This window comes from Lissotriton vulgaris, chromosome 10 (genome assembly GCF_964263255.1).
Source record: "Lissotriton vulgaris chromosome 10, aLisVul1.2, whole genome shotgun sequence".
Classification (NCBI taxonomy): Eukaryota; Metazoa; Chordata; class Amphibia; order Caudata; family Salamandridae; genus Lissotriton; species Lissotriton vulgaris.
The window spans coordinates 422,631,636-422,654,214 of record NC_141698.1 but is presented as its reverse complement, the minus strand read 5'-3'; the positions used below and the strand labels follow the sequence as shown (position 1 = coordinate 422,654,214).

Below are 22,579 nucleotides of genomic sequence, written 5' to 3'. Positions count from 1 at the left end.
AGGTGTCCTGACCCACGTCCTGTCACAGTCTTTTGCCCCAATGCAGCCAGTCAGTAGGCCCTGAACCACTTCTTGACGCTGTTCTCTCATCCACTGCAGCCAGCCCTGGACCCTTTTTACGTCCTAAGAATGTCATAGTGTTTGCAAAAGACAATTGTTTGGTTTATTTATCACTAAACACTATTGTTCTCTATCTTGCACCATTCACTAACACTTCACCATTCACAAGGAGCATCTGCTACTATTTTGTTTTTCAAAACTTGTCTGTAAGATATTATGACTGTATACATGTAATGTATATACCCAATGCCTGCACAGCCTTGTACATTTAAATATATGGGTACTGCCTAGGAAACGAAGGCTCCCAGCTTTCCTTGAGGAAGACATTATTTATATCAGTGAAAGACCACTGATATCTGCTTGTGAGAAACCCCACAAATGTGCATGCAGTGGCGAATCAAATTGAAGAAGCAAGAGGTGAGGAGCAGCTTCTAACGAATGAGAAGAGGACTTCAGTCCTTTACATCTGGTCAAGTGTACCAAAAACAACCTCAAAACAAGTTGGTGAAAGCCAGAAGCAGGACAAATCTTTGAACTACAAAAAAACAGAGGAAGAGAGAATCTAATCGGAGCAAGCTGTCGTAAAATGATTAAGGTTTTAACACCTTGGCTGCTAGGCGTTTTCCCCCCCTGTGCTGGAAATTGTTTTATTACTGTATTTATGACGAGCTCAGCTCGTCATCAGCACAGCTCAACTGTGCACCATGACGAGCTGAGCTCGTCATGAGCATCGAAAGGGTTAAAGAACACCACTATTTAACCAACTCCGACAAGAACTCGCAGGAAAAAAGCTACTTAGCATTTTTTAAATAATAATGTTAGCACTCCAAACCTCCCGAGACCATTCAGGAAGATGTGGTCATCTTCAGACGGAGGATATACCTTTTCATTTGCTTAACAGTAATACATAGTAAAATATCAATCAGTGACATTCACTGTGCATTGGTTTCTTTCCAGTGCTGTGAGGAGGAACTCTGGTTTAGGAATTGTGTGTTAGGTGTAGAAAGTCATTATGCGGTTGCAAACCATGCAATTTGCAAAATTACACTGTTTGGGACTGCAAAAGGTCTTTTTTCTGTGTACAAAACCAATTTTGTCAATTGGAAAAGTCCAATAGCAAGCAGGAGGGAAGTGAATGGGGTGTTCCCTCCTAATTTTGAGTCGCGGTGGGATGTGGCAATGGATGCGACTGCAAGATTACAATGAAATAGGTCAAGCATTTGTGAGAGTTTGAGCTTTTGGAAATGGAAATGATAATGCCATTTATGTTTGTGTTTGTTTTTTAAAACAGATAAAAAAGGCATTGTCATGAACAATACCAATAGCTTAAACTTTTAAAAATGCGGGACCTATTGCATTGCAAATGCTTGTTTATAATAGGGAGCACTTGCACTGTGGCACTGGACAGCAGTGGCACAGTGCACAAAGCATCTAACACCAGAAAAAACACATGAGGCAACAGAAAAAATGAAAGGGAGACCCACACCAATGGTGCCAGGTCTAACAGAGATTCTCCCCCAACTACAGATTAAGTTTGATACACTTCAAATACCTACACAGTCTATATCTCACCCCAAACACTCTTAACAAAATGGGCTTGACTTGCGACACGCAATGCGCACGATGGTCTGCACCAGACGCTGCATTCAAACACCTAGTCTGGAAATGCCAGCGAGTAGCTGGATACTGGCAGGCAGTATGCAACATAATAAGCACTTTTGCATTTGACCCTATTGCATCGACCCTGCTCGTGTGCCTACTAGGATATGTTAAAGACGCCCCGAACACCAGCCGTCGACTGGTGGCAATGCTGCTGCTGCTGGCCAAACGTAGGGTGTCGAAACAATGAGGTCGCAATCCAGCACCATCGACTAAGGCACGGCTACCCGATGCAGTTCACTGCCAGACGCACCTGACCGATTACTGGAACCTCATGCCCCTAGAGAGCCACCCACACAATATCTGGGACCCATTGGTGACGTATCGCCACCAGCTTGATGACACTGACACACAACCACGCTCTCCAAATACTAACTCACAACACGAAATACATCGGGTCCCCACACATAGACACAGTAGAACCTCATCTATACAACACTGGTTGTCGATTCTGCACACCACATATTCTAGATATGCCCCAGCAGCGACCTCGTGGGTTATTGCAGGCTCTGTCTCGATACGATTGTCCCATATTGTTGTCATAAATGAACGATGCCCAATCTATTGTCCTTGAGCAAACTAAATGAATGCCACTCTTGAAATATGAATAAAGTTTAATAACCCCCCCTAATAAAAAGTTCAGTAATGGGCAAGGTCCAAGAAAACATAAAGAGTTCAAGTTTACCTGTCCTGGAGGGTCCGGGTGCTGAGTTGCCTTACGCGACGGTAGCCTTGATGCTACCCTTTACAGTCAATGGAAAAGACTGCTAGGGGGAACTGCAGGTCAAGTCTGGCAGAACTCAAGGGGGGGGGGGGGGGGCTTGGCTCTTGAGGGTATCAGGGCCTAGTCTGGCGGTCAGTGAGTTAGAGGCTCTCACAGTTCTTGTTGTACCAGCAGAAGGGGCAAAAGAAACACAGCAGGGCCACTCTTTGTCTGGGGCTGGCCTCGCTCAGAGTCCCTCAACGTGCAGGTAAGTTATGGCAGTGGTGGGATTCTGACTAAACACAAACAAGCCGTGGTGGTAGTAACTGGCGCCTGCACCTGGGCTATTGGTGCAGGGCTGCTCGAGGGAAGACTGAACGGTTTACAAGGTAGCTGAGGTCAGTGCATGCTGATGCAAGGGAGTGGCTCCTCCGCTCCAAAGGAGATGTTGCAGGGTCGAGCAAGTGCTGGGCAGACCTCCAAGGGTTGAGGGAGTCTATTCCTCTTCTGGATGAGTCTGTGCCAATGATTGTAGGGAGAGCAGCAGTCAGCCAGGGTTTTGCGCCAAAGTTGATGTTGATCCACAGGTCTCACATCTTTGGCTCTTCTATGTCCTTCTTTTTTCAGGCTGAGGAATCGGAGTTCCTGCTGTTAGGGTGCGACCTAAATACTACATTAAGGGGCATTCATGGGAATGAAGGGTAGGAACCAATGGACTACTTACCCTTGGGGTGAAAACACCCCTAAATGACCACTTATTGTGGGGAGTGAGCATAACCATGCCCTAGAGTTTCTAATTCCACCAAAAACAAGATGGTGAAACCCTTTTATCATGGCGCACATCTGGTAGCCCACCTTAGAGGTGTGACTAGCCTGGAGGTGCAAAACGCGTACTTGCGTAGCTAATTTCCCACCTGTCCTGGTGCCAAATGGACTTTAGGGCAGGGGGTGGCATCTCACAAGTCTGAGGGAAGCCAGGGTTGTTTAACAAAGGCAACAGGGGCTTTGAAGCCCCTGGGCTTGAAATGCTAAATCACTAGCCATCCTGCTGGAGGAGATGTGAACACCTTTCTCCAGAGCAGGCATTGTTTCTTGCCTCAGAGAGCGTGGGTTCTCACCTGAAGGGGGTCGGAAACTTGTCTCCGGTGACAGGCTGGACAAGACTAGTAGTCAGCCATTCCCTAGTTACTGGTAGGTTTTTCAGGGGGCACCTCTAAGCTGCCCTCTGAGTGCATGTCATAATAAATCTGGCACAAGCAACAGTACAGATTTATTAAGACAAGGTGTTTAATACCAAACACCATAGGTTTCAGTAAAGCCATCATGTAGCTGGGGAACTCGTAATGACTATTGCCCAGTACATATACTTAAGATTGTTTCCCTGTTCGCTTGTACTATCTAGTAATTGAACTAGACAGCACAAGGGTATAGCTGCTCATGCAAATATACCCTTCTTACATGTAATATAATGCACTTAGGGTTTTAAGGCCTGCTGTAAAAGTGGCTTAAATATATTACATGCAGTGACTTTGGCAAGGCACACAGTGAGTGTGCCATGTCATATTTTCACTCATAGTTTGTACCATGACACGCAGTCTGCAATTGCAGGCTGTATGCAAATTGTATGGGGGTTCCTTTGGATGGTATACTACATGCTTCAGCCCTTAGGGGCCCTCTTTAGTGCCCAGGTCCAAGGAACTAGGGTCTTACAGGTATGCCACAGTGTGTGCTAATCATGTTACAATTAGACCATTTACCTTGTTTTTAAGGAAATAGCCCTGACACTGGAGCCTGGTTAGCAGGGACCCCAGGGACCCAGTGCACATCAGTCTGAAAATATCAGGACCAGTGGGAAAAATTGGGGGTGACCATGACAAATAATGGGGCACTTTCCTACAACTGTCCTCTTATTTTACTAATTTGGACCAACATTTTTTTTACACTCTCTAGGATTCTACAGGTCCGACCGAATTCTCCCAACATATTGCCCTACTCGGCATCCTGGAGGATGTGGGAAGACCTTGGCATGAGGGTATGCTGGTGAATTTTGGGGTTACCTTGGATAAACGCGCCATAGCACAACATTGGAATTCCGCCCCGTCCTCCTCATAGGCTTAATGGAGAAACGCGATGAACTGGTGTGGCAAAATGAGGGAACCGATTTACTCTGCACAGGGCTACCCCCTTCCACACTTCATTGTGCATTAAACTTGCACCTGAATAGTGATGAAAGGGGTGGTGAGGAAAATGTGAGAAAGAACTACAGTGCACAACTTCACAAGGTCGGATGTAGAAAGAAGAGATATGCAATATAAAATAGATGTGACAAAAAACATTTTTGAAAGAAATGCAGAATTCAACAATTTTTCTAGGATTCTGCACGCATATTGTACATAATATCTAGACTGTTAAGAAAATATGCTTAAATGCGCACTGACATGAAAAGCGCATATATATATATATATAAAGACTTACATCATGCCACTGGTAATTTATGCATGTTTAGGTTAAGCATGTTCATAACTACCCAAAACACTCATAAACCCTGAACATCAATCTGTATACATTATGTATACAACCAGCTGGTTGGTCCTGTATCTCTAACATGTGCCTACAGGCACTTATGCACAATTACAAACATGGAGAAACACTGCTTAATGCGGCCGTTCACATAGATAAAAAGATGTAGAGGTGTTCATGCACACAAACCGACAAATGAATAGAAATGTGCACTGATCAATAAACATATAGACATCCATGCACGGAGTCCAACAGATATAAGGCCGCCATTGCAGATAGACCGATAAGACATACAAGCCTATCCCCACAGATCAAAAAGGACATAGGACATACTCAAATACTATTTTTCATAATTAACATGTACAGCAGGTGGCACAGGGTAATATGATTAAGGGCAGCATGTGGTAATGTCCTCTGGGTAGAATATGGTGGTTTGCAGAGAAAAACATGTGCTATGTAAGAGTAAAGTACAGGGTGATATAGAGAAGAGGGTACAAAGTGGTACCTATGGTGTGCAGTAGAGTGGTAAGGGGACACATGCTATCTCCATTGGTGCACGTTCAGGTGTACACCAGGGGAGCAAACTGTTTTGTGGCACAGGGGGCAGTGGGTGAGGTGCCTCATGGGAGGGCTTTGTACTATGCATAGGGGGTCACAAGGTATTAAGTATGAATCAGGAGCACAGAGGCATAAGGCTTAGAAGGTTCCATACATCAGGGGACTGGAGGAGGTGGCCCTGGAACAATTTTCAGAATGGGAATGCTCCATCAATGTTACACCACTAGAACTCCTAAGGACTCTGAAAAATCCAAGCGTTACACAAAGAAGAAGTGAAGTATATGAGCCACACTCATGCTGCAGGAGAGTCGCAAATATGTAGTTAGTCTTGCAATTAGGAGCACATTGTGAGAGACATTTTCATTTAATAAATGCTTTGCATGAACATAAACAGTAATCTGCACACGCAAATGTACTCACTGGTGAAGGTTCACGCACATACATACCATAAGGGCATGTATGTGCGCCACATGGCAGTTTGAAAAATGCAAAAAAGTGCATTTTTCAAAGAAATCGCAAATTACCACCAACTTGAAGTTGGTGGTAATTTGCGATTTCTGAAGGCGAAATCACACAACTTGGGTGCTTTTTACATCGCTTTTAAGGAATCGTAATCTGCGATTCCCTATTTTTTGAAGGCCTTTTGGGATGATACATCCCAAGAGGATTTTTCCAGTTCGCAACGGGAAATGGGCTTCATACATATACCCCAAAGTGTGGAAATTGGCTTTTTTAGAATATTTGTTATTTGCAGACTACTAAGTAAAGTGTCTTGATTCGTTATAATCCAATTCAAATATTTATTTCCATCACACTTCAGAATCAGACTAAACTGACATTTGATCTCTGAACGCACTGCAAATGTGACAAGATAAAAACAAAATGTAAAGTTATAGTTAATGCTCATTCACCTTCGGAACTCCAGTATGGTTATTTTGGGGGTGCTGAAGCACCCCTGCATCCCTACTTCAAGCACTTATGACTGGAGGGTGTCATGCAGGAGCAAAGCAGAGGATAACAGGTGATGGAACAGGGTGGTAGATATCAGGGAGCAGATTGCTATGCATCTGTGTAGCAGAAGACGGTGTGCATCAGTGGAGCAGAGTGCAGTTCTGGGATATGCAAATGTGTGCATTTTGTGGTAGAGGGGATATGTGCAGAAAAAGACAAAGCGTGGTGTGCAGTGGAGGCATAGGACAGAATGCTGGAAAAGCTATCGAATTTTGCCCTCTTCCACATTTTGACCTGCCTGTGTTTTCTTACTGTGAACTCTACAGCATGTTATTGCACTGTAGGTGTTTCATGCATAAGGATGAGATGCTTGAAAGTAGAGCCTAGGATCTATCGGACTGGGAATCATCTAAAGTGTACACTCCCTCATATTCAAGATTGACTAAAACCCTTTCTCTCCTATAAGGTGACTGGTAAGCATGGCAGTTGAATACTAATTGAGGAGTATTGGTCTTTTCACTCCAGGTGGAGAAGCCCAATGGGGTACCTGCAGATCTTTATAAGTTGGACCATGGGACATGGGCAAAGATCCTAACAAGGGTTTTTAATGCTGCTACAAGGGTTGGCCCACCTCACACTTGGTCCACGGTGGTGATTTTACCCATTTACAAAAAGGGAGCCAGGGACGACACTGCATACTACCGTTTGATCTCGCTATTAGACTTGGCAGCCAAAATAATGGGAAAGGTAATTTTAGACCGCCTAAGCAATTGGTTAGAAGCAAGCAATGTGTTGTCGGACTTGCAATTTGGTTTTAAAAAAGGCATGGGATCAGTGGACCAATGCATGAAATTACTTGTGATGATCAATAAATATACTCTTGCCAAAAAAAGGTTGTATGTTTATGGCATTCATGGACTAGACGTCCGCTTTTGACAGAGTAAACAGGTCCATGGCCTTTACTGTTAGAAATAGGCATAGATTCTGACTTGGTGGCTTTCCTGCATTTGTCTCACTTTAATTTAACTGCCTCTGATAGATATAATGAAATGGTTCCCTAACAAAATCATAGAAGATCAAGAGTGGAGTGAGGCATGGATGTATTTTGGCTCCGGATTTATTAATTCTCCATATTAATAACTTGGGGGCTGGGCTATCCAACTCCAGCCAGGCTACTCCTAGAGTAGGCCCTAAATCCATCCCTGCCCACTTCTATGCTGACAATGCAGTTTTACTTGCCAGGACACCAAAAGGGCTGAAACGTCTTGTAAATACTTTAATTGATTTTATGGTCGCACTTGACCTTTCTATCAATTGTTCAAAAGCCCATATAATGCCATCTGGTAATATGAAGCATGAGAAGCGATCACTTACATATAAAGGCGGGGACTTGACTGATGTTGCAACCTTTCCATACTTGGGTGTTCTATTTGACGAAAAGGGGTCTTGGGTGGACCAGCGAACACTCAAGAAAAACACCCTATCAAGAGCAGCAGGAGCAACATTGGATTTTGCCAGGAGACTACGGAGAAAAGCCTTAATACCATTATTGAAGGTTTACAATGAGAAATGTGTCCCTATGACAAAGTATGGTAGTGAGGTCTGGGGCTACAAGGAGGTTAATGATTTGCAAGGGTCCGAAAATAAATATCTACGGAAATTTCTAGCTGTCCCTCAGAGTACACCTGCCTTTATGGTACAAGAAGAATTAAGGCAGGGCTAAATCTCAGATTGCATAGCAGTGGCCCCCCTAATATGGTGGCTAAATATATGGTCTAGACCAATACCCTGCCTTAATCAATTTATTTGAGAAGACTCCATGAAGCTAGACAGGGCTGCAGACATTCCAGGGTTAGGCTACGGATCACAACAGCTCACAGAATTAGGGCACCCAGAGCTTTTTAATCACCCTAGACAGCTGCACCTTGGCGAGGTGAAAGACATTAAAAGGCAGTTTTTAACCAGGAGAAGGTTGGAAAGGGAAAATATTGAACTTATCAAACCCACGATTAGACATTATATGATAATAAGCCCTGGGATTTTAGAGCAACCCTTTTGGTTTTTTATTAATAATTTGCATCATTGCTTTACTTTCATCAGATTCAGGTTTAATTGTATTCACTGGTGTCTCTCGGTTCCCAAGGGTTTCTCTAAGATAGGGGCCCTAAAGCCTTGTTCCTGTGATGATTTTTCGGACCAAGATTTGCTGCACTTTATGTTCTTCTGCGGTTTCTTTAGTGATTTACGGTCTAAATATCGCTTACCTCTTTTAAAAAATTGCTATATTTCACAAGACCTGCCCTGATATACCTCCATATGTTATGGGGGTTGTGAGTTTTCTAGCAGGGGATGTACGCAGAAGAAAAACCTTTGATTAGCAATAGAAATGGGTTGGGATTTGCAGTCCTGAAGGAAAAAAATGCTTTTAAACTTGTATGAGGATCTTTTTTAACTTTAGTATTGATAATATTAATTTTTATCATGGTATTTGCTGATACTATAGGTTTTATCATGATGCACTAAATATATATATAAGGGCTAAGTAACTGTTTTAAAATAACTGTATATTTAAACTAGTTCTGCTCTTTTTATAATTTTGTATTCGTACTGTATTTCTGGGTTACTCTTTGTGTAAATTTTAATGGCCATAATGCGGGCAAATAAAGCTTTAATTCTGATGATGATGATGACCTGCCTGTGTTTTCTTACTGTGAACTATACAGCATGTTCTTGCACTGTAGGTGTTTCATGCATAAAGATGAGATGCTTGACAGAAGTGCCTAGGATCTATCTGATTGGGAATCATCTAAAGTGTACACTAACTCATAGTCAAGATTGACTAAAATCCGGTCTCTCCTATGAGGTGACTGGTAAGCACTACAGTTGAAAACTTATTGAGGTGTATTGGCCTTTTCACTCCAGGTGGAGAAGCAGTCTACTACCTCTTCTGAGTAAAACATATGCAAACCCACAATATCTGTGCTCCTTGCTTTCCACTTTCACGAAGTGTGGGGTGTTACATGTTTGCTTAGTGTGTTTAGGATCAGAAAAACGGGTACTAATTAATTGTTAGTAATCACTAGGGGGCAACTCTTCCTAATAGGAAAAGGAAGAGAAGCAGACCTATTTGGTAGCTAAAAGACTCATGAGTCAACACTGTTCACAGTAAAGGTTGGATTCTGATGAAGAGGGGGGGGGGGGGGGGGGGAGTGCCCTCACACACCCATGTGGGTGTCATGCTTCATCATTGGGCGTTTGCTCCTCGTAGGGGTGGTGCTGCTGTCCCCCACAAGAGGGATCTTTGTTAGAGATCTTTTAAGGAGTGACGCCGCAGTTGTGAGTGCGGGTGTGTCCGGGTAAGAAAATTAGTAAGTGAATTAAAATTACCCCCTCGGTACCCAGAAACAGCGCTTTATTTGAGGGTCCGAGTAGGAAGATTAAAACAAGCATTGGCATAGCCAATAGGTCTCGCCTTTGGGACCTTAGAAGTGGTTAGTCATGCAGCGAGGGTAGGAGAGGACTGGGGCAGAGCGCTCAGGTTCTCTACTCGTGGAGGGTAGGAAAGAGGTAGACGAGCTCATGAACAGGAGCACGTAGTGGTCTTAAGCACAACTACATTCTCTCAAGAAAAAACAAATGTAAGTGACTGTGTGAACATTAGTCGAAACAACAGCAAACAACACTGGGGAAAATAAAAGCATGGAAAATGTGAACTCCATTAAGTTGCATTAAAAAAACGCGATATCTACATTCCCTAAATGTGTAGTACTTGTGGCAACTAGCAGATGAGCTCTTTGATGGATTGCCTCATTTTACTTCCCCTTATGGTGATAATTGTAAGTGTGTGGTGAAGTGAAATAATACATCGCTCATGACAGTTGGCGCTGATGGAAACCTCTAACCACATAGGCTGTGTTTCAGCGGAAAGTAATGTAATGTCTCAATGAGTGATATCATAAATACCTCAAAGGTTACTGCTGCAGACATCAAGGCACCAATGTGGCAGCTAAAGAGACCCAGCCACCTACTTGGGACGGGCATGTGAAGCCTTGACAATTCTGAATGACAAAGGCTTACGCTGCTGTCATTTACTTTAGTCCGGCCCACCAAAGGGCAAGCATGACCTTATTATTAATGCTTGGGATCGAAAATTCAATTACAGAGCTGGAAAAGGGACACGAACCTCGCCTCTGTAAAGAAAAGAAACAGGCATACAAAAAAGTCCTACTTCCTGCACACGCAACCCAGTTACCGTGGATGAATCACACATTAGAACAAGCCCGCGAGTGGTGCGCGTGCGCTGCAAGGAATTTAAGGAATGCAGCTTGGACACTGCGTGCCGCTGCTCACTCCGCTCGCTCCCGAGACCCATAGATCATGGCAGTGAATGTTCACAGAAAAGGTAGAACATACCCCCGCATTTGGCCATTTGCGTGCTTTCATTTTTGAAAGCCACACGCAAAGGCCAATGGAATGTGTGGGAGGAGTTTGGCCCACACTGAGAAGTCTCTTAGAAGTCTGAAGTGCTTTAAGAGGTCCTCTCATAGAGCAGCGCATGTGCGCTGCGCTAGGCTCGAAATAACAATGGAAAAGGAAAATCTCTTTGAAAATATTGCAGAGGAGGGAATATTTTCTTGTTGTTTTCTTTTGCAAAGTTTTATATAACGCAAACTGGACCCGAATCGGGTATCAGAGTGCTTTACATAGCACCAGTTACATTACATGAGGAAACACATTCATTTTTGTTAGGCAGAGGGAGATTAAGTGATTTGCACGGAATCACAGTATGTTTAGCGTAATTACCGAGACTCGAACCCAGATCCACAGGACCGAGGTCGAGCGCCCTAGCCGTTAGGCCAACTCCTCTCCCCTGTTCTCTTGTCTGTGAGTGTAAGTGCAGGTGATAGTGAGTACATTAGGTCAACATGTATCGCGTTTTGGTTGGGTCCCTAGTAGATCCCATTGCGCTTCATCAGGACCATGGTGCAGGTGTAAAACAGTAAAAATAAGAATTAGAGACGGCGACACTCTATATTCCTATGGTGCCTAGATTCAGGTGATTAGGTGTCAATGTGCCTATTGGAACGTCCAGGTGGTGCTCCTGGTTCCAACCCTTTAAAAAGTAAAGATTGGCCTCATCGGCAAAACATTGCGGTAACGAAGAAGTGAACAGTGCTTCTCAGTTGCAGCCTATTACCTGCCCCTCCACTGCTCGGTTGCCGGTGAGCTAATGAATTGTTTCCAAGCAAAGACACAGTATGTTGGGTTTGCACACAAAGGTAATTCTCCACCATAACATCATTTTCCCCAAAAAGCCCTTTGTTCCTGATATTTCACTGTCTAGTGGGCTGTAGGTCTTACACAAGCTTATAAACCAGTTTAATTCCACTGTACCTGAAACGACTCCTTCACCCCTTTCTGTAAAGTGCTCAAAGTTGCCAGTCACCCATTGGAAGTAGATTGAGCTGACCTTCACCAAATGCACAAAACACCTTGACTAGTTAAAACCAGTCTTTCTTCTGCATGCTCGCTTAAAGGACTAGAAAGAGATGGGCCAGGTATGTCTGAATTTTAAGACAGTTTATCGGATTCCCACCAGTGCCACCAGAGTAAGATAAATACAACTCCCAACCCCCAACAAGCCAGTCACTCGTAATTCATCTGAACTTTGAGAACCCGCTATGCATCAGTCCAAGGATGTATTTATTTGGGTCCTTATCTGCTGCTCTTTGCATTTTTAAACCAGATCCTAGACCCTGCTGCTGAAGGATAAATGTTCGAATTTCCCCCTCATTATGGGCCCGTATTCATATATATATATATATATATATATATTTGTTAGCATGATGTATCTATATAATTAGCCTACTTGTATGATAAGTATATTGATTAGTTAGCTTTGCATGGTAAAATACACTTATTCGCGTGTATTCCATGTTAGTTAAATCAGTAGAACCGAGCAGACACCATTTTGTGGTCTTAGCTCGACTTTAGGCCAGGAACACGTGACTTTCTGTCCAGTAAGTAAAATCCCTGTCTGTGAGTTATAGAAAGGCAGGTGAGGATGGGTTGCTTCTTCCCTGCGTTAGAACCTTCAAGGTTGCAAGTGGGTGCGAGCCTGATAAGCACATTCCTGGAGGCGCCATTCGAGCCCTCCTGAGCGTTAGGCAGAAGGGAGTCAACTTCTTTGACCTTGCTATAATGAACAGAGCTATTCTGAATCTACTTTGGGTGCCATATATGGTCTTTCCTAGAACCACCTGTACCAACTTGTATTTTTCCTTTCTAGGGTAATGGTTTGAGAATGTAACAGTATATATGTCAGCTCTTGATTATGTGCCGACAGTCTTCTCTGCGAGCCTCGAGGGGTGAGGTCAGGAGAGGCTCCACTTCGGAGTGTTTTGTATAATAAACGATTGAACTTTCTTCACTGCCAACTGACTGATTATTGGTAATTGGTATTAGGGCGCTATTGGTAAGTATAGCTCCATAGGTTATTTAGTTTTTTCGGTACATCACTGCTGTGACCTGAAGGAGTGGAAGCTGTACTGTTTAGAACAAGAAGAGAAGACTTCCAGTCGGGGATGAGCAAAACAAGGCCAGCCCAGCTTCCTGCAAGATATTGTGGGACTAATCTGCACAAAAGATTTGGACCCCCTGAACTGTGGTACCCTCTGGAGACATTCCAGCGGGTCCTCTGACATCCTGCACAAACCACAACACGCTGATGTTAGAGACCAGGTAGATCAGCAGCTGGTGTCATCTTCTCACTGTGAACATGCACAGGAAGCCCTGTTAACTTGATGCAGAAGCACAAAAGAGCATATGAGTTTGGATGCACCTTCAATTCTAGTTTGGACACGGGTGCTTGAAGCTTACTAATTTTTGGGGACTATTTATTTTGAAACTCAGCCACATGGACTCGAACCTACAAAATTGTTCACACTTGCATCCAGGACTAAGAGAAATTAGTGCAAAAGGTGGGCATAACATTTCCGAAGGAAACATATTGTATCTTTTTCTTTGGCACCTTTGCCCCACTGAATACAATTTTTAAATAATAAAATTAATAATGTTTTGAGCCACCTATGAAACAGTGAGACAAAAATTCAATGTGGCAAGCCAGAATGCGGGGCTGTTCAAACAATAACGCTTTGTTCACGGGATCCCATATAATGGTCTTTTCAGGAGACTAAACTCTATTCTAGTATTAGCAGGTGATGTTTAGCAACAGACTGTTATGGAGCCTTCTGGCTGTTTGTAAGTATCCTATTTCTCCACATATAAATAAAAGACTTATTTTTCTTAGAAGATATATTTTGATTTATTTTTATATAGCCACCCTTCGCTGAGAAACAGTAAGTTGAATTCACCACAGAATAGAGATAGGAAAACACAACAAAATAAGGTAGTCAGTTGATGGCAGAACGAGTGAGAAAAGGGAAACACAGCATTTATCTTGAGAAAGCAAGAAATTTATTAGAACTCACAGGGATTAGAGTCATATGGTACTGGGAATATGATACTTTACAACGCACGCATTACAACGCGTGTAATTACACCGCATTTTTTACATCGCAAAATCCATTACAACACATGTTGTTACAAAGCATGTCGTTACAACACATAATCCATTACAACGCAAATACTATTCTAACTCCGCTGGGGTGTTACTTTGGGGAATGAGTTGTAATGGATTATGCGATCTAATAGGAAAACACGGACGGGGGTTGGAGGGTCTAAGGGAAATTAGAGACCTGCCCAGGTTGTCATCCCCTAATACATAATATGAATACACAGAAACCTGGGGGTCTGAAATCACAAAAGAGACAAAAGTGCTCTAAGGACTATACTGATTATTTAGTCGTCAACGTACTAATTTAAATAACTAAATAGTCTTCTTACAGAGTTTACAAATCCAACGCATATGACCACCAGCAAAGGTAGGTGAGACCCAAGATCCAGAGATGGATTACCATCAAAATCTTGTTAGTGATCTTATATTCTCATCTGGCCATCCACAGTGCAGGGCTGGATTGTCTCTAGATCATTGAGACTTATTCCAGATCCGCCTGACAGGACTGGGGTCAAACCCACAATCACATGCTGACCATGCGTGGGATCACTAAATGGGATCAAGTGCAGTGCAAAGAGTGAAAGAGTAGGGAAAGTGAAGTTAAAAAGGAATAGAGAACTCACAGTAAGGAAACTTTAATAGCTGTAAGCCCCTTTCTGTTTAAAAACCAGAACAGCGCAAAAACGCAGTGTAAACAAATGACTGCTTATGGGCCGACATGTTTCTGCCAGGTATGCGATCTAATGACATGCGTTGTAATGGATTTTGCAATGCAAACAAATGCGTTGTAATGGCACGCGTTGTAATGCGTGCGTTGTAAACGATGTTTCCCAGTATTGGAGTACTTTCCGTTTTTTTCTACAAGTAATGAGGGTGAGAGTAATGCATATATCAGCAGGAACTGACAGATGCTGCAGTGCCCGGGAAGATTTAGCAGGTTCGAGGATTTTTATGATAGTCCTTCTCCAACCTCCTTAGATATTTAGAGGATTTAAGAGCTATGAATTGTTTTTAAGCTAATCAGTCAATATTGAATAGTACCCTATAGTAAGCCAGTGAAGTTCCTTGAAGAAGAATGAGATGCGGTCATTGATGTGGCCAAATTTCCTACTAAGAGGAGACAGGTATTCGAGTGGATAACTGCTTTTATGGGGATCAATGATGACTTCAGGGCAGTCTTTTCACTCTATGTATGTGAGAGGATAAGTGCATGAGCTTATTAGCTGGGACAGGGAGGGGGACTTTGTTAACTTCTTAGGATAGTACAGGGGGAAGTTGTAGATTTGGTAAATCGGTTAATGTGTGGAATGAAAGATAGCAAAGAATTAAGGGTGGATCAAAGCGCTTTTACAGAAAATGCTAATGCAAGGACAAATCATGTCCATGGAGTTAATCAATCAAATTTGGGTTAAATTTATTTCTGTTTTTCAGAGAGAACAACTTTATTTTGGATGAACTGAGCTGTAGAAAATGGTCAGACATTTTGGGCCTTATTACGATGTCGGGCGGACTTGAGTCTGCCTAACACCATATCGGTATGAGAACCGCCCGATCATTGGTCGGCGGTTCCGCATACTTAATTAGAAGGCGACCGCACATGGTGCTGTTGCAAATTCCCATTTCCCTATGGAAGCTTGTGCTGCTAGATGAGAGTGGCTTTCAATTTTAACTCAGCCAGTGTTGATCGGTCAAACACATGATCAAAAAGAAAGAACAGGCATGATTATACCATGCCTAGACATTATGTTTATTTTAAATAATAATGTCATACACATTCTAAGTTCCAGTCTACCACTCTTAGAGTAGACCTTGGTTGCTCATCTTTACTGTCTGTTGAGAGTCAGCACCCAAAAGGAGTTGATTATCCAGTTCAAATGTATTATATTATTCTGATCTGTGGCTCTGAGGTAAATATGGTCCCCACCTTTCCCCAAAAACATACCGGCCATTTGTTCATATTTTAAGATTCTGCAAAGGCCCGGACTTGAAGCTTAAATAGAACTTTATATAAAATGTCTTGTATTCATCTTTAAAACAGCCACTCGGTCTTTGTTTCCTTAAATTACCAGTCAGGAATCATTAAGGCAGCTCTGGAACCAATTTAAATTACTTTCCTTTTAATGAAACTTAATAGTAGTGGGTAACAGAAATCACACCAGAGCTGTTACTCTCAGAGCACCAGTTACCCAACCATTGTGTTCACTTTGTTTGAAAAATCCACAATCCTTTCTGAGAGAGACACAATATCTAGGTAATTAAGTCTACAAGCTTCAGTTGAAAAATGTATATTTATTTTCTCGAGTATGTCACTATATTCCTACAGTATGTCTTAAAATTCATGACAGTTCAGTTGTTCCACTTCAAATATATCGGCATCCACGATTTCAATGATTGGTTTCGAGGATCACATCCAATCAAAACCCAGATTACAGGGTGTGTTTCTTCAGGACATATTAGGTGTATTTTAATGCCCTCCAACCTGGAATCCAAAAATCCAGGATCTCTTTCGCTGGTTAGATCTAATGGTCAATTTTTTAACAGATCCTCAAACAGACACTCACACGATCATTCAAGGCTAGCGATTACAATCTCTATGATACCCAAAGATGATTCTTGGTAAGTACATGAAGACAAATATATGCGTAACTGGCATCAGGGTCCTTGAGATCATTCAAAACAGATTCCCATCTCATGAGGAGATTGACAACTTATTGATTGATATTACTCATATACTTGCCAAGAATCATCTTTAGGGGACAAAAGCTGGTTTTAGTTGAATTTCCAAATTTTTGTACCAGCTGGGAAAATAATATATTGGCCATACAGTTAAAAAACATGCCAGGTGGCAACCATTGTGGTAAAGAATAGTAACCACCATGGAAATTGCCCAGTAAGCGCGGACTTTCCAAGACCCAGTAAAAATACTCCCACAGACATGACGACATACAAGACAGAGTGTAATGCAGTATAAGCACAGGGGGATATGCAACAGGGGTCACTAGTGGTATCTTTTATTCATTACTTTTATCTTCTCATACATGTAGGTTTTTTCTCGAAAATGAATGCAGAACCACATACTAGAATAAAAATAAAGAAACAGCACCTGGTAACGACTAACATGATTGAACGTGAGAATGTTATGTTATGTTATGTTATAGGTTGTTTTGTAGCGCGCTCTGCTACTGGGGAGTATCCTGGCGCGTTGCGGAGGTGACCAAACATAACACAGAGAGACAGCCTAGACCTAACAAACAAACAGATGGGTCTTGAGATCCTTCTTAAACTTGGATAGACACTGGGCGGTACGCAAATGAAGAGGGAGAGCATTCCAAGCCTTCGCAGTTACCACAGAAATAGATTGGCCGCCCAGCCTAGCCCGCTTATAGCGGGGAAGAGTCAGTTTGGCCAGCGAGGCTGACCTGAGACAGCGAGAGGGAGTGTAGAAAGAGAAGCGCTTCCTCAGGTAGCCGGGGCCAAGTTCGTGGACAGCTCTAAATGACAGCACGAGAGATTTGAACATAATTCTCTGAGCTACAGGAAGCCAGTGAAGTGCGCGCATGTGTGACCGAACACTCTGCCATTTCGGAATGCTAAACAAAAGGCGGACCGCGGCGTTCTAGACAACCTGCAGTCGTTTGACCAGATACGCCGGGATACCACAAAACAAAGCATTAGCATAGTCCAATCTGGACAAGATGAGGGCACGCGCAACCGATTCCCTAGCTTCTCTGGGCAGCAGAGGGAAGAATTTTCTTAAAGCCCTTAGCGTAGCAAAACAGGTCCCTGACAGCTTCTTGATATGGTTCTCAAATCTGAGGTCTTCTCCAAACCAAATTCCGAGGTTCTTAGCCGGGCCTCCCATCACCTTGGGACTAGGAAAATCAGGGGGCCACAACTCATTCTTAAAGTTGGAGGGGAAGGACCCATAGAAGAGGACCTCTGACTTATCCTCGTTGCATTTAAGCTGGGCCATCGCCAGCCAATGAAACACCGAGGAAAGACAGAGGTGAACAGCCGTTGTATCCAGCTGGTCATCCGGCCAGGTAAAGAGCAGCTGGGTGTCATCAGCGTATCCGATGACCTTAGCCCCAAGCTGTTCGGCCAGGTATATCACAGGGGTGATGTAGGCGTTAAACATCATTCGGGCTCAAAGTGGAGCCCTGAGGGACCCCTGTGCAGAGTGGTTTGGCCTTTGAGGCAAACGGCGGCATCCATACTTGCTGCGTCCTATCAGAAAGGAAGGATGACAACCAAGCCAGTACCCTGCCGCCAATGCCAATCTCAGACAGTCTAGCAAGGAGAAGATTATGGGGGACGGTATCGAACGCGGCAGAGAGGTCTAAAAGAATCAGGACCGCTCTGCCGCCACCATCCAAGCACTCTCGAATGGCCTCCGTCACCTCCACCAAAGCTGTCTCTGTGCTAAAGGCCGCTCTGAACCCTGACTGCGCCGGGTGCAGGGCATTGGATTTTTCGATAAAGCTGTCCAGTTGGCGAAAAGCCACCTTCTCACAGATCTTCGCCAGGGCAGGTAGCAAAGATATAGGACGATAATTCCCCGGTACCGTAGCCTCAAGCCCTGACTTCTTCAGTAAAGGGAGCAGCATAGCTTGCTTCCAGCATCCCGGAACCGTGGCAGAAGACAGTGAAAGGTTCACAATCTGGGTGACCTCAGTACATACAGTAGACGCCACTCCAGAGAGAACCCGGGCAGGGCAAGGGTCAGAAGGTGAGCCCGATTTCAGGGACTGAAGGAGAGCCTGGACATCAGGCTCCTCTGCCACTGAAAAATCCAGAAACTGCTGTGCGGGGCAGTGGACTGTTTGAGAGGCAGTAGTCATCAGAATATTGCCTGTGGGCAAGGCAGCGAGCAAATCCCTTTGAATTTTTTCAATTTTTTCACTGAAAAAACAGGATAGCTCCTCGCACCATTGAGAGGAAGAGGGAAGCAGTGGTGAGTCTGCCACAGGGGATAAAAAGCTTTTGACAATAGAAAAGATCTCACGGCTATTGTTACTAGCTTTAGCAATCCTCCCAGCATAGTAACCGCCCTTAGCTAATCTGATGGCAGCATGATATTCCCTCTGGGCAGTTCTCAGGATTGCTTTAGCCTCTGGCTGATAGTCTCGTCTCCAAGCCCGCTCTAATTTCTTACAGCCACGTTTCAAATCCCTTAGATCGGGCGAAAACCATGGCTGAGAAGGGATGCAGCGAGGTCGGGACGGGGCATTAGGCTTTGTGGATTCTTTGACCGCACATTCCATCCACCCATTAAAGCCACTAACCGCCTCTACCAGCTCCCCGCTGATTATTGGTCGGGACTCAATTAAGGCTCGCTCAAAGGAGGCAATGTTGATCTTTGGAGGGAGGTCCAGGACCGGACCCGTACTCACTCTATCGAGTCCATCCACCTGCCAGGCAAAACGGACCAGTTTGTGGTCGGACCACGTCACTCTATCCGATCTAAGTGCCACAATGGGAAAGTTGGAACAGACCAAGTCGAGTAAGTGACCCCCCACATGAGTCGGACCTTCCACCCATTGTTTGAGTTGGGCCAGTTCCAAGATTTCTGCCAGACGGCTGGCCATAGATGAATCATTGGCCTCCATGTGGATGTTAAGGTCCCCCAGTAGAAGGTACTTTGAAAAACTCAAGACTTTGGGCACTATACACTCCTCCAGTGACTCAATAAAGGGGCCAGCATATCCTGGTGGTCTGTAGACTAGAGACCCCCCCCAGGGTAAAGTGAGGATTAATCACCAGGGAGAAGTGGAGCACCTCTCCATCCGCCAAACCACCAGCCTGTTCAGTGGAAAGGCTCCATCCCTCTCTGTGAATAATGGCTAAGCCACCTCCCCTGCCCGTCGGGCGGTCCACCCTAACAATTTTAAACCCTCTAGGAACAGCAAGTTCAATACTAGGGGCGCACGAGCCATTAAGCCATGTCTCCGTGATAAAAAGGAGCTCCAGCTCGCCATCGCCCATGGTATCAAAGATGTCATCGGTATGTTTAGACATGGATCTGGCGTTAATCAGGCCAGCCCTGACCAGAGTGGGACCAAGCCTGATATCTGCTCGAATGGCTGTTAGCACAGGGGCGAAACCGCAGTTCGTGCACTTCTGCACCTCACAATCCGGCCCAGCTAGACCGCATCGAGCATCACAGGGGGTGGAATTCAGCCTCAGAAGTGCATTTCTTGAATATCTAATGGCGCCTCCCAGGCGTCTACGGGAGACAGAGGGACATATAGGAGGGCTAGCCCTGGGCCCGTCCGAGGCACGGACGGGCACAGACGGGCTAACCTTTGGCTTACCTTCGGCGCGCCTAAGGCGCGCCCGCCATATGCGACCGCTGCGCGCTACCGGGGGCATGCTAAATTTATAGCTAGTTCTCTCTCCACCAGCTAGAACGCTGCCACCAGTTCTGCTGGGGAGAAGGACTACCCCTAAGATGGCCGCCCGCCCTCCACTCGACTGTAAACAGCCTGCACGATGTAAGGGGCCAGAAAAGACACTAGGAGCAAAGTGGGTGAGTCAAAGCACCCCCGCAATGTACCTGCACAACAAAAAAGGTTAAACTGGAGAACTGTTTAGAATACATAGAAAGCCGTTTATCGTAAGGGTAGCGCTTTGGGACTGAAGACCTTCATGACATATTTATGCAAACATGTTAGACACATGATTGTGGCTACAGGACCAACCAACAGGTTGGATACATAATGAGTACATCTGGATGATCCTCTCTGAGTGCTTTGGGTACTTATGAAAATGATTTACCTAAGAATGCATACATTACTAGTGACAAAAGTGCAATTCTGTTCACATTATTGCCTACATTACAGAAATACAGAGCAATTAATAATCCTGTATTTTCCTGATGTGGCTATTACTCAGGAAATAGATTTCCGGTTTGGTAACATTGCAAATATACCTTGGAAAGTAGCCTAGTGCTTGAATGACATATTACCATATTCGCAATTGCTGGTCAATACATGCGTGAAGACACACAGATCATATGTTTGGTGTTTATTATGTTTACAATGTCACATATTTTTACTTTCTTGTTTGCCAAGGAAGGAATATGTTTTGCTGTGGCCAACTCTAAAACATTTTCATTAGTCTATGTTTCCATTTCCTGCAGAAATGAAGGGCCAGTGCAAGGCATTTTTCTAAGGGCTTGTGTGAAATATAACTCAGGCTGAACCACTTTTAAAAGAATAACTTTTTTCAGTCACACAATTCTGTGTTATGTTCAAAAAGTGATGCAACAAAAACATAACCACAAAATGGTTCATTAGGAAATAGATGGAACATTAGCTTGGCACAACGACTAATTTCCGCACGTTATGTATGATGCTTGCATACTTATTTCTCTTGCTGGTGCAATAACATAGCTATAATACACAAACTGCCACTTATTCACCTTTCTCTAAAATAGTTTAAATATTTGAGACCAGATAGTGGTTCAGCAGGTATTAAGTCAAACCTAAAAGGGTTGAATTCTATTTTGATATTATTTTCTCCTGCAGGGAAGTTTACAGCCGCCCAGTTCCGGTGTGCTGTGCATGCTGACAGACATTAAGGAAATTCTAATATATGCAGCAATCAAACCACTCGCCTTCAGCACCCTGTTGGCGCCTATCGAGCCTTACATTACTAGCCCTAGAGCAGCAGGCTCTGAATTCACTTGTGGCCACTGAATCAAGGCCAGAGAGAGGAAACAGAGACCTCCTAGGAGCCCCAGCTGCCAACTCTGAACGCAACCCTCAGACCCGGCATGCAGCACTGGCTTTAGGTGCCTATTTTATGATAAACCAACTGGCCCTTCATAAGCAATCTGCAGGGCAAGACCTTACCTTCTCTATTTCCTGTTGGGGCATCTCCCTCCTTGTAGTCTTGCAATTAATCAGCAAAGGCGCAAATTCTGCACATTGACCAAGCGTCACTCCTGAACCCTGCACCTCGCTGACATGCAAGGGTCACACCAGCGTCTTGGGACCCCAAACGCAACCTCTGAGCAGAGCCTGGATACCTCGGTGCCCGGTTTACTAGTCTACGGATTCAAAACAAGAGGCACTAACTACCCAGGCATGCTCAGAGATCCCGGAGCCACAGAGCGGGTGCAACTGTCAGACACTAGTCACTGGAGCTTGCTCAAGTACAGCGACGTTAATGAGCATGCGCAAAAATAAAACACTTTCATCCCAGTTTATTAAGTGTTTCGTTAAAATGCAAGCATGCAATGAACACACATTCGAGCAGTAAAACAGCTGGGGGTTAGAGAAAAGAACGCCAGTGCCTTTGGTTTATAATATTAAGTGTGATCTGGAAAAAAAGCAGGGTATGCGCGGACCAGCAAAGCTGCAAAATGTCAACTTTAATCGTAACACCTTTACCTAGACCGTGCTTTTTAGCCGCTTGGATTAACAGTTTCGCATTAGCAAAGCCAATAGCCCTGGTTCGAATATGATAAAGCATGCAGATTGTATGTGTACATTATCGCTTTTCATTAACACTCTAACAGGCATAACTATGTGCATTCGCCTTGTTCT

At 44.0% G+C, this 22,579-nt stretch overlaps 1 protein-coding gene across 1 annotated transcript in view; it reads right to left on the bottom strand.

Annotated features, from left to right (window-relative positions):
* Positions 1-22,114, bottom strand: part of LOC147685345 (uncharacterized) — a 240,949-nt gene extending 218,835 nt beyond the window's left edge. Inside the window, exon 1 of the mRNA XM_086941275.1 lies at positions 21,884-22,114. Within this exon, the coding sequence (XP_086797401.1) occupies positions 21,884-21,907 (24 nt within the window). The 5' untranslated portion in view covers positions 21,908-22,114. The remainder of the gene's footprint in view (positions 1-21,883) is intronic.
* Between the last annotated feature and the right edge of the window lie 465 nt (positions 22,115-22,579).